This window comes from Lutra lutra, chromosome 1 (assembly GCF_902655055.1).
Source record: "Lutra lutra chromosome 1, mLutLut1.2, whole genome shotgun sequence".
Taxonomy (NCBI): domain Eukaryota; kingdom Metazoa; phylum Chordata; class Mammalia; order Carnivora; family Mustelidae; genus Lutra; species Lutra lutra.
Window position 1 is genome coordinate 124,438,900 of NC_062278.1, and position 13,134 is coordinate 124,452,033.

Sequence of the window (13,134 nt, forward strand, 5' to 3'; positions counted from 1 at the left end):
GTAAAATTATTCAATTATATCTTTATGTTTTGGTAAACTCTATTTTTATTATATTATTGTTATATAATATATTTTTATTATCATAAACTATATTTTTAAGAAATATCCATTTCATCTAGATTTTTAAATTTATTGTTATTAAGCGATTGCTGATTTTTTAGTACATCAATGCTTTATCTGTTACATTGTCTTTTTCTTTCACCATATTTATTGTTTAATCTTACTAGAAGTTTATTCAATTTTTCAGTCTTTCCAAAGAATCAACTTTTGCCTTTGATTTTTAGTTCTGACTTTATTTTGCAGCCCCTTTTCTAAATTCATAAATATGACACTAAGCATATTAGTTTTCACATCATTTTTTTCTTTTCTAATTGAGGTATTAAAGGCTATAAATTTCCCTCAAAGCTCTACTTGCATAATATCTTACAAATTTTGACCTGTAATGTTTTCATTTTGTCTTAAATACTTACTAACATTTTTTGTTATGACACTTTTGACTCCTAAGTTATTTAGAAGATTGGTTTTCAATTTCAAATATTTGGAAATGTTTTATTTGTATTTTTTAATATTCAAACTTAATTGTTTTGTGGTTAAAAAGCATGGCTACTCTTTTGAGAAGTGTCAGCAGATAGAAAAATACTCTGATTCTTAGTTCAGGAATCTTTATTCTTTGGTAAGAGCATTGGGAAATAAAAAACCTCCATTTTTAGTTCTTTGTGTAAGCATGCATACCATGGAACCAGGAATATTGGAAATAATTTCAGGATGTTAACTCATTGTAGTCAGTTTAGCAAATAAGTTTGGTTCTCATGCTCTTACGAAGAATAGAAGCAGAAACATTATCTTGGGAGAAATGCAGTCTCTCGTAGTCCAGACTAGTCACAAGATTGCGTTTTTCTGCTCTCCATATAGACAAGGGTAGTAGTCTAGTGCTGAAGTAGAAAAGTAGGAAATACTTTTATGCCTTTCCTTGTTGGCCTGAGAGTGCTGCTCATGAGACTGGATCATGAAGAATAACTTGAGTAGCATCTCTGAATTTGCCTAGAAAAATTCCATGTGTGTTTAGGTGATGATGTTGATCTAGTCACTTTACTGGCGAATTAATGTTTTAGTTTTCTTTTTTTCTTCCAGATATTTTTTGTAAAGTGGAAATGCCCTCTCAGTACTGCTTGGCTTTGCTAGAACTAAATGGAATTGGCTTTAGTACCGCAGAATGTGAAAGTCAGAAACACGTAATGCAAGCCAAGCTGGATGCAATCGAGACTCAGGCCTATCAACTAGCTGGACACAGTTTTTCCTTCACCAGTTCAGATGACATAGCTGAGGTTGTATCACGGGAATGGGGAATTTTAAGAGTTAAAAATTATGTGTGTTTGTGTGTGTGTGTATTTCCTAAATGTGTTTGTGTAAACATCGAAGACACCAAAGAGCACAGTTCAAAAAAATTTTAGTTATCAGAGTGCTTTTGGAGATAGAATATTCTAGCTTCTAATTTATAAGTTATATCTGTGTTTACGAGATAAGAAGTTAGTAAAGAAGTCTCCTAGAATGTATGCTTTGTGAGATTTGCCTAGAGCAGTGAAGGTACTCAGTAAATATTTGTTGAACAAATGATCCGTAATGATTGTTACATAACAGTGTAGTTGTTTCTCCATGAAGTTAGTAATTTCATGAACTCTCACCCCTTCCATACCCTAAAATCCCTTTTTGGACAATAAAATTAGACAATTTTCTCAGTTGTTACTGAAAAAGGAATTTGGGGATTGTTTGCTTTTTAAAACCTAAATAAGATTTTTATAAACTTAACATAAATTTGGACACACTTTTTTTTTTTAAAGATTTTATTTATTTATTTGACAGAGAGATCACAAGTAGACAGAGAGGCAGGCAGAGAGAGAGAGGGAAGCAGGCTCCCTGCTGAGCACAGAGCCCGATGCAGGACTCGATCCCAGGACCCTGAGATCATGACCTGAGCCGAAGGCAGCAGCTTAACCCACTGAGCCACCCAGGCGCCCCAAATTTGGACACACTTTATTCTTATTTTTATTTTCAGAGGTTGGAGTTCTGTTCTTTCCTTTCCCCACCACAGTCCACAAAGGATGGTTGGGTGGTTGTGGAAAGGTTACAAATATAGGGTGGGTGCTTATACTTGATAGCATTGAAGTTCAGGTGCCTTGTAGATGAAATTCAGTAATGTAGCATGTTGTGAAGACCATAGGCTTTCAAGCCAGACTTCCTGGGTTTGAATTCCATCTCCTCCACTTATTAACCCTGTAACCTGGAACAATATATCAATTCTTTGTATCTCAATTTCTACATCAGTAAACTGGGTTATGATAGGAACACCTCATAGAATTGTTGTGAGGAATAAATGATGAATGTAAAACACTTAGAATAATGCCCATCTCATAGTAAATGTTCAGTAAATGTTATATAGACTCATAAAAAAATGCCCTTCTTTTAAAGCCACAATGTTATATGTTTTTAAAAAATGAGGAATTTTGTTTTTCCAAATCACAGGGTACATTTGTATGGAATTCAGTAGTGCTGTTTTTTTGTTTGTTTTGTTTAATTTTTTCTTTTGAGTTCTTTAGCTTGGAACTCCCCATCCAATACCCAACTGACTGCACATAAAATTACATAGGGACCTTATGAAAAACAGAGGATCTCTGGATTTCAGCACAAGTAGGCTTAGGACAAAGGCAGGAATCCATCCCCTTGTGATTCAGATACTAAGGCCATAGGCCTAGACCAAACTCTGGGCCAGAATAAAAGGACTTTGATGTTAATGGCTTGTTCTTAGGCCTTCATTTTAAAACGGAAGTTATATTTAAGGTAATCTAACAGTTTCACATATTGACTAGTTAATCCTTGGTAATTTTAAGGAGAATCTTTGAACTGGGCAAGATAGTACTAATCATCTAGAGCTGAGCTGTCCAGTACAGGAGCCACTAGCCACTTATAGCTATTTAAATTTAAATTAATTGGGACACCTGGTGATGCAGTCAGTTGAGCCTCTGTCTTTGATTCAGGTCATGATACCAGGGTCCTGGGATGAGCCCCACATCAGGCTCCTTCCTTGGCAGGGTGTCTGTTTCTCCCTCTGACTCTGCTGCTCCCCATGCTTGTGCTCTGTCTCTCTCTAATAAAATAAATAAAATCTTTAAAAATAAATAAATAAATTTAACTTAATTAAAATTAATTTAAAGATATCAGTTCTGTTCCTTAGTTATGTTAGCCACATTTTAAATGTTCAATAACCACATGTGGTAAGTGGCTACCATAATGGAGAGTGCAAATATAGAATAATTTCATTATTGCAAAAAGTTATTTTGGATGGCACTGGCCTAGAGTGGGGATCGGCAGACTATAGCTTGTGGGCCAGATTTGTTCTGCCACCTGTTTTTGTAAATAAAATTCATTGGAGCATAACCACACTTGTTCATTTACTTACTGTCTATGGCTCTTTTTGGTCTGTAGTGGCAAAGTTGAGAAGTTGTGACAGACAGTAAAACCTGCAAAGCTGAAAATATCTGTTATCTGGCCCTTTTGGGGAAAAGTTTGCTGATCCCTGGTCTAGATGGAAGCATGAATTAGAGAAAAAGAAAAATGACGTTTGAGTTAGAGGACTATGGGTTCTAATTCTTAATTTTTCTACATTATGGCCATGTAACTTGAAGCAAGTTTCTCCAAATGGTGTAAGCTTTTCAGAAATGTCACAGAATTATTGTACATATGACATGAGATGACACATGTTAAAGCTCCCAGCATGATGGCTGCCACATAGTAAGTGCTCAATAAATATTAGTGCCTCTTACCCTCATCCAATTCAACCCCCTCATTTCACAGATGTATTCATTGAGACCTGGAGAGGTAATTTATATGAAGTTTTCACAATTAATTCTGAAGGTTTCACCAAAAACAGAAATCTAAGATAAAGAGCTTATAAATATTAAGATGAGATCTTTGAGTTGTCCTAATTATGGTAGGTCTCTCTTCCTGGGATTGTTGATTTATTGTTACTTTAAAAATAATGTTTCATTTTCCTATTCAATTATTTGATTCTCTTTCCTTTCCTGACATTTATATACTTGTTGATATCTGTACTAGAGTTTGCCTGATAAAATACAGGACATTCAGCTAAATTTGAATTTCAGATAAACAATGAACACTATTTTAATATATAAGTATGCCCCATGCAGTTCAAAATTTGCATTACTACACAACCCTGATCCCTACACATGGAGCTCTATATAACACAATTTTGAGGAAAAATAGTTACTAACATCAATAACAAGCCCCAATATCATTCATACCTAAGACTCCAGTTATTCCTACTACTTAAAATTAGAACCAGATCTTTGTTTATATCATCACTGTTATTCTAGAGAATAACAGATGCAGATACAGATAACACAGGCCTATCTTTCCTTCTATCCCTTGTCCAACTTGTGGACAATAAAGATTCTGATGTAATGCAAATGTTCTTAATTTTTAGGATTACTAAGTGGGAAAATAATCCAAGGTTCACTAAAGCCCACTCAAGGTATATGAATGAATGAATGGAAGTAGTAGATAGTATTCTGAATTGCCTGAGTTTTAAACCCTATAAATTGAGCTAGTGTTTTTAGGTGTACATGGAATATTCCTTCTGCTCCAGTACCTGGATCCCAGATGTCCTGTGTAGGCTTAGTTTCTTCAGTGGGTACTTATTAGCTCCCCTAGCTGTCATTATTGATCTCTACATTGGGTTGGTCATCCTTCCCTGACTTTTTGTGTCCAGGGTTTCATAGGGTCTAGCCTTACTGTGGTGGAAGCAGATGTCTTTTTCGATCCCTTTCTGTCTCATTTTCTCTGATTTTTGTGATCATATGATAGTAACAAAGTCTCCCATGTTGGCCCTCACTGAGGCTTAAATGACTAAGCAACCATGTTGATTAGTTACCACATCAAAGAGTATTTAGGAGAGTTCACGGTCTTCAGAGAAACCTAAAGTCTCAAGGTCAATAGCTTATTTATCACTTGTTCAGTGATAAAACTCAGCCTGAGCCCTGCCCTCAACTCAGCACCCACCCCCACACCCCAGTAGCTCACCCCAGAACCCAAAGAGCAGGTCTGCCATACTCCTAGGCCCTAACCCTAACCCTTGGTTGGGTCTTCAGGCATCCGTCCCCAGAGGCCTGGTCTTGGTTCCCTCCATATGGGGAGACACAGTGTATACATTTCTGTGTTCTTTACTGTTTAAAAGCCTCTAATCGATATTAATCTTATTGTGCCTAAATTAGGTTATAGGTTGCCTACTTGACATACAAATTTTCATTGTCATTATTTATTAAATGTGGTAATTTATAAAGAGTTCTCCCGGGGCACCTGGGTGGCTCAGTGGGTTAAAGCCTCTGCCTTCAGCTCAGGTCATGATCTCTGGATCCACATTGGGCTCTCTGCTCAGCAGGGAACCTGCTTCCTCCTCTCTCTCTGCCTGCCTCTCTGCCTACTTGTGATCTGTCTGTCAAATAAATAAATAAAATCTTTAAAAAAAAAAAAAGTTCTCCCAACCCGTGTTGAATTGTATGGATCTTCTCAAATGACTTTTAAAAATGTTTTGTGAGTGACAATGCTTGTGATTTGATTCTTGACTAAAGAAGCATTAATTTCTTGCAGGTTTTATTTTTGGAATTGAAGTTGCCACCAAATGGAGAAATAAAAAACCAAAGCAGCAAGAAAACTCTGGGTTCTACCAGAAGGGGGAATGACAATGGGCGCAAGCTAAAGCTGGGAAAACAGTTCAGCACTAGTAAGGTGCTCTTTGGGACAGTTGCAGGGCAGAATTTTATTTACTTTTAGCATTTAGCATTTTGACTTACTTTTAGAATGAAGATGAAGTCAAGTCCCAGCATAGCTCATCATTTGAATGTATCCAGATAAAAACAAATTAGTTTGTGTTTTGGCTCCCTGCAAAAACTGCAGAGACATTTCATCATGGAAAATCTGGACCAAAATCTGATTTAGCAGTTGTGTCCTTCCTATCATTAAAGTGGTATAAGGGTGTATGAACTCAGACCCGTAGTCATTATTTAGTTATTGACATCTGCCATTCTTGGACTTCAAGTATAATATAACTTGAATAGTATAGGAACATGAACAAAAATGTGAAAGACTTTAAAAAGAAAAAAAAAAAAGCCATTACAAATAAACATGTTTTTTCAATTATAGGGCAAAATTTATATATATTTTTCAGTTATAGGGCAAAATTATAGGGCAAAAGTTAACATGAGTTTAAGAATCTAATCTACTAATTTCAAAGTGAAAGTGTAAATTACAATCCTTGGAAACTGTATGCTTAGGAGAGAAGAGAGAAAGTGCTTATTGTTAGATTTTTACTGAATGAATTTTCAGAAATAATAAGAGTAGAAAGTATCACCACAACAGTCAAGGAAAGAGCAGTCCAAGTTGCCATTTTGACCCTACTGTCATTAACTATGACTTACCTGACCGAGGGAAGTTTCCACAGTTTCATTCTGTAACAGAACTTTTTGTTTTATCTACCCCTCTAACCTCACAAGTTCCTGTTTCTTCACAGTTTACCCAAACTCTGTAGCATAGAAAGTTTAGTTTTAGAGAGGAATGTCTTCTGGCTTCCTTGATATGGAAATGATCAAAGTATTAGGGCAAAAGGAGAAAAAAATGAGAAACTTCCAATCACATGAGAATAGAGGAGGAAAATATAGACAAAGGAAAGACATGATACAGATTCTTGGGTGGTGTGAGACTGGGCAATTACAGTACCTTGCTAAGTTGACATTGATTTTTATTTTTAAGGTAGATCTAAGTTGATATTATTTGGCATTAACATGTTTGCATTTACCATCTCTAGTTACTATGGTTTTATCATTGTGGTGATGCAAAAACCCAAACAGTAATTTTGAGTTGTAGATATAGGAGTTAACAAATTTAGTTTTGAGATTGTATTATTTACCTAAGAGAGAGTCTAGTTTGCTATGGAATTTGGACAAGAATCTGATCTTACTTCATTATATTTCTTTGGCAGGATGTTTTAAATAAATTAAAGGAATTACATCCTTTACCAGGCTTGATATTAGAGTGGAGAAGAATCACAAATGCGATTACCAAAGTGGTCTTTCCTCTGCAGCGGGAAAAGCGTCTAAATCCTTTTCTTGGAATGGAAAGAATCTATCCTGTATCACAGTCACACACTGCTACAGGTAATGAGAAATCTTAAATATGGATAATATTCGATTTTGAAAGAAAACTTTTCTTATATAAGTTTTGGTGACCAAAGTATTCAAGTGTTGATCATTGGACTCTGTGAAGTTACATGTAAACATTTATGAAACACGTACTACATCCAGAATATAGATAGATGCTATTTGTAGAGATGAGATTTAGTAAGATAGAGTTCCAGCTTTCAAGTACTATATAGAGTAACTAGAATGTCTGAGACTGTGCTTCAGATTAATATTTATTGAGTCAGTCATCTAATTTCAGTCCAAACCCTCTCCTGAACCTCCCAAGAGTCTCTCTGATGAATCTAGGTAATGTGTAATAGATGAGTGTCTTATTTTACTTAACCAGAAAAGAGCTAGGTAATGTGTAATAGATGAGTGTCTTATTTTACTTAACCAGAAAAGAGCTGTAGAGTCTTTTGGGTATCTCATAGCACTCTTGGGATGGGTATGAGTAACCTAACCTAGTAAGGAAGAAAGCATTCTTGTGCTAGGCTGTGCAAAGCTAAGTATCTGCCAAATGCAAGGTGCGTTAGAAGAAAGGACAGCATTAATTCTCATCGGAGAGACAGTTTGGTGGTATAGAATGTGGGCTTTGATATCTGACTTTTACAAGGTTTGAATCTTTATTCAAGGTAGCTTTGTGCCTGAGTGTCCTCCTGTGTAAAACACAGTAATAATAGTCTCACTTCACCAGGGCGTGCTGAGGATTAAATAGGCTAATACATTTCAAATGTTTAGAATAGAGCAGAGCACTTTGTGCGGGCTCCTTACCAGCTGTTGCTATTATTACGGAAGGAAGCACCAGGAGGAGTTGCTTCTTTCTGTGCTGTTTATTCCCTGTTCTAAACAAATTCTTTTCCTTCTTCCAAATTTAGCTAAACTCTTAGATCACCATAGCCATTTCTTGCCCTGTTGGTGTTTAAATTTCATTTTGAGATATATGCTAATGATGTAAACTTATGTAAAATAAATCCTTGGTGAAAAACCAAAACCAGCCCAGGGTTCCTTTTTTTTTAAAATAATTTTTAATTTTTTTTATTAACATATAATATATTATTAGCCCCAGGGGGACAGGTCTGTGAAGCCCAGAGTTTCTAAAGGTGTTGCATTTATCTGTTGCTCATAAAGTAGAAAGAAAGTTATCAATTCCTTTTGTTCTGATTGGTTTTCACCATACTATGCCCACATTTAAAGAATATTTTGGAAATACAAGCTTACCTAAGCAAAGCATAGCCATTTCATTATTAGAATTCATGTCCATGATGCTACATTCATATTTTATAATTTATTGTTGCCATCTTGTTTGTCTGCTAGTTAATCTCATTAATTCAAAAAATAGACCTGAATATTAAATATTATTATAGAAAACAAGACAGTGTGCTGAGTCAGCAAGAGACTTGAATGCCTTCTGCTGTTGGCTAGTTTTATAACATTGAGGAGGGCATTTAATGGTAATAAGTATATTAATACCTACCATTCATTGAGCACTAATTTTTCTTAAAAGCTAAATAACAAGGACATATATCAGGGTTTTGTTCAGAAAAAGAATATCTGAGGTACCTAAAATGTCTGACTCATCAAAAGAAGATGAAATTATATATACTAACTGGTAGAGAGCCGTTAAAATGAAGAGCATATCATAAAACAGAAGATTTTGTGTTGCTATATATGTGTTGTAAAACTGCAATAACAAAATCAATTACCCAGACTCTTTGAATAATGCTTATGTGTTTCAGAAAAATTCAACCAATAAATAAACAAAAACTGTAAAATATTTGGGGGAAAATAAAGGCTATAAGCATTAAAACATATAGCTTTTTCTTTCCTAGAAAGTTTATTAATCTCTTGATTCTAGTCTCTAGCTTTGTCAGTGCTACCACTGGTTCTCTTGCTGAGTGAGGATGGTCATGAAGGAAGGTGGCCAGGTGATGTCTGGCAAGTGATGTTCTAGTCATTACTTCTCACTACTCCATCTTCTACAGATTAGCTGGCTTCTTGGGCACAGGATTATCCCTTCCAGCAGCCAGTTACTCTTTTGCTTCACATCCTCTCTCTGTGTCTTGTGCATTCCTGAGTTTTGAAGGTTCTGACAGTCATTTTTCCTAGGATCCATTTGATTAGTCTTTACTCATTAATACCCCTGCTAACATTCATATAGTGCTGACAGCTGGTATTCATTTTAGCACAGAACTAGTTCAACCTATCAAATTACTTCTTAGCATGGGCTTATTTTCTAGAGAGCTAGGTTAATGTAAAACATTCTATTGTAGTTGATGCATATATTCACTTACATTGGGATTGGTCTTGTACTTATTTTATCATTGTTAGATGCATGAACATAATGGAAAATATTTAATTATAAATTTAGTTTAGCAGTGGTGAAAATGCGTAATTCAGAAATGCAATTACTGTGAAAATAAATGTCAGATCCCCTCAATCCTCTCAATTTTCTGTCTTCACTCTGTTGATTTTAGGACGAATAACCTTTACAGAACCAAATATTCAGAATGTGCCAAGAGATTTTGAGATCAAAATGCCAACACTCGTAGGAGAGAGCCCACCTTCCCAAGCCCAACTTCCCATGAACAGGTAGATATATTTCTCTGTATTTGTGTTAATATACTTTTGTGAGTATGAAAGGCTCAAAACAAGGCTAGTGGATAAAATAATGAAGTTAGTTTAATTTTCTGTTTTGGGCATACACATTTCTAGGTACTATCCATTTAAAATCCCTTGTCTCTCTATAAAGAAGCTAGTTGATGGTGAAAGACTGAAAACCTGGACCACTAATTAAATAATCAGCACAATGTGCTTTTCTAACTCAAATGCTACAGAGAAGAGTTTAACTATGTCAAGAACCTCTCCCCCCTTCTACCCTCCCTAAATTCACATGATGGGAAGGAAAAGCATAGATAATTTATGTTAGCATTGAATAATGCTTATGTGTTTCAGAAAAATTCAACCAATAAATAAACAAAAACTGTAAAATATTTGGAGAAAAATAAAGGCTATAAGCATTAAAACATATAGCTTTTTCTTTCCTAGAAAGTTTATTAATCTCTTGATTCTAGTCTCTAGTCTCTGGCCAAAAGGATTTGTTGATTTGAGCTAAATGTCAATAATTTTTTCAGAAGCAGTTTGTGGCAAAAGCTGTTACAGAAATATATTATTTCATGTTTAAATGAATGTTTGCTAAAAAAGAAAATCTAGTATCTATGTTAAGCTTTAAAGTGAGTTTCAGGGGCTCCTGGGTGGCTCAGTGGGTTAAAGCCTCTGCCTTTGGCTCAGGTCATGATCCCAGGGTCCTGGACTTGAGCCCTGCATCGGGCTCTCTGCTCAGCGGGGAGCCTGCTTCTCCCTCTGTCTCTGCCTGCCTCTCTGCCTCCTTGTGATCTCTGTCTGTCAAATCAATCAATCAATCAATCAATCAATCTTTGAAGTGAGTTTCAAATGATAAGGCTTTTAAGTTTCCTAGATGAAACTGTTGACTTCACTGAAAAATGAGACCTTTCTCATATATTTGAGACTGCTTCATGTCTAGCTGCTGATATTGTTTGCCTGACAGAGGAAGAGATAAAAAGAGTCGTGGCCTGAACTCTGGATACCAGGCAAAGATGGAGGAGAGAGCCTCAGACAGAGGAATGCCATTTTCAGTCAGCATGCGGCATGCTTTTGTGCCTTTTCCAGGTAAGGTAGTAGATGGTTTTTTGAGCTTCTCATTGCTATAGAAATGGTTTTCAAAGCACTGATAAAGCCTGCATTATGAATAAGACTCAGAAATACACATTGGTCCCTCCATCTTTCCTCTCTTTGGTATAGCCTGTTTTTCCCTTTGTGTAGCCAAGTTGCCAGTCAGTCATTGTCTTCATGATCTGCTGTGTGGAAAACTCCTGTGGTGTATGCTTGTCAGCAGCAGTCTACTGAATGTTTTCCAAGGTGATTGTAAACTTTTTTGCAAAGTCCAGCAGATTTCATTAATCCTTGTACTCTTTGACAGGCCCTTGTACAGACTCTTCTGTACAGCATTTATACTGTTAATTAACCCTCACTTACCTCAATTTCTGTCCTTCCTTGATCTCTAAGGGCACAATTTTCTTGTTTCTCTGATGTGCTTTGCTATTTTGCTTCTCTCCTCTCCACACCACTGTTTCCTATTGCAGGGGTAACCCCCAAGGCTGCCCTTCTCTTGCCTGACCTCTTTAGTACTCTAGTCACAGGCCTTTCGTGAAAGCTTGAACTCAATAAACTCTAGTCATGAGACATTTGGAAGTCAGGATCTAACTCCCAAATCATCCCTACTATTTGTATACAAATTCGGTCCTTTATCTTCTGCCAGTTGGCAGGTCTGGGTGAGTGCAGTTAACCATCTGAATTGGTTTTATTTCTGTCAGAAAATATTCTAAGGAGGAATTAAGTCCATGACAGTGTCACCTGGTTGGTAATTTTCCGTTTTGCTTTTTAAGTGTGAGCTATCAGCGCTATATCATTGTAACCATTTTTAAGTGTTCAGTTCTTGGCATTAAGTACCCATCATGGTTGTTTGTGCATCCATCATCACCATCCATCCCCAGAACTTTTTCATCTTCCACAACTGAAACTCTCTATCTATTGAACAGTAATTCTCCCCCCACACCGTCAGCCCCCAGTCCTTGGCAGCTACCATTCTACTTTCTGTCTGTGAATTTAACTACTTGAGGTATCTCCTATAAGTGGATTATACAGTATTTGTCTTTTTGTGTCTGGTTTATTTCTCTTAGCATCATGTCTTCAAGATTCATCCATGTTGTAGTATTTGTCAGAATTTCTGTTCTTTTTGGGTGCCTGGGTGGCTCAGTGGGTTAAGCCTCTACCTTTGGCTCAGGTCATGATCTCAGGGTTGTGGGATTGAGGCCTGCATCGGGCTCTCTGCTCAGTGCAGAGCCTGGTTCCCCCTCTCTCTCTGAATGTTGGAAAACCTTGGAAAACATTCAGTAGACTGTTGCCTCTCTGCCTACTTGTGATCTCTCTCTCCTTCTGTCAAAAAAATAAATAAAATGTTAAAAAAAAAAAGAATTTCTGTTCTATTTAAGGCTGAATAATATTTGATTATATGTATATATTTTATTTTGTTTATCTGTTCATTCACCGATTTATTCTTACCCAAACAATAAAATTGTATTTAACATGACAATATTTTATACTGCTTTTTAAAATTTTTTTAAGTTCATTGAAATTAAATGTATATGGATTAAATCCAAAAATTTCTGTCATTTAAATGTAGTGTTTAGTCCATTGGCATCTAAAGTAATCATTGGCATACAGTTGGTTTAATTCTACTGTCTTGTTATTTGTGTTTTATTTATTCTATCTGTTCTTTATTTTTTAAAGCTTTAAGTGACTACTTTTATTGTTCTTTTTATTTCCTCTATTGTCTTATTAACTATCTTAGATATTTCAGAGTATACAATATGTATATATGTATTCCATCACATACTGTCTTCAAATAATCTTATACCACTTCATCTGTAAAGTTTTTTCCATTTCCCCTCTTATATAATAGACTTAATTTCAATGACTTATAAACTCTGCCATAGTTATTATTTTTGCTTTTAAAAGTCTATTATCTTTCAAAGAAATCAAGAAATTAAAAAAGTGTCTTTTCTACCTGTCCACTTTTTACCATTTCTGGCACTTTTCGTTTCTTGGAGTAATTCAAGGAATCTTGAAGTACTTCCTCCAGAGTACTTCCTTTAAGGTTTCTTATAATGCAGTTCTACTGACCGTGATTTATCTCAGCATTCCCATGTCCCTATATTTCTTTATTTTATCCTCACTTTTGAAAGATAATTTTATGTGATGTAGATTTTTAGATTTACAGTCCTTCTCCTTCTGCACTTTAAATATATAT

General features: G+C 35.7%; 1 protein-coding gene across 6 annotated transcripts in view; it reads left to right on the forward strand.

The window, feature by feature from the left end:
* Positions 1-13,134, forward strand: part of POLQ (DNA polymerase theta) — a 137,169-nt gene that overhangs the window by 98,969 nt on the left and 25,066 nt on the right. For 5 of the 6 annotated variants that reach the window (XM_047735589.1, XM_047735595.1, XM_047735592.1 and 2 more), the window contains 5 exons: positions 1,132-1,325; positions 5,662-5,799; positions 7,049-7,223; positions 9,722-9,836; positions 10,813-10,934. In XM_047735589.1, coding sequence (XP_047591545.1) covers positions 1,132-1,325; positions 5,662-5,799; positions 7,049-7,223; positions 9,722-9,836; positions 10,813-10,934 — 744 coding nt within the window. Of the gene's footprint in view, positions 1-1,131; positions 1,326-5,661; positions 5,800-7,048; positions 7,224-9,721; positions 9,837-10,812; positions 10,935-13,134 lie in introns of those variants that run through there. The other variant, XM_047735621.1, reaches the window with a different exon arrangement.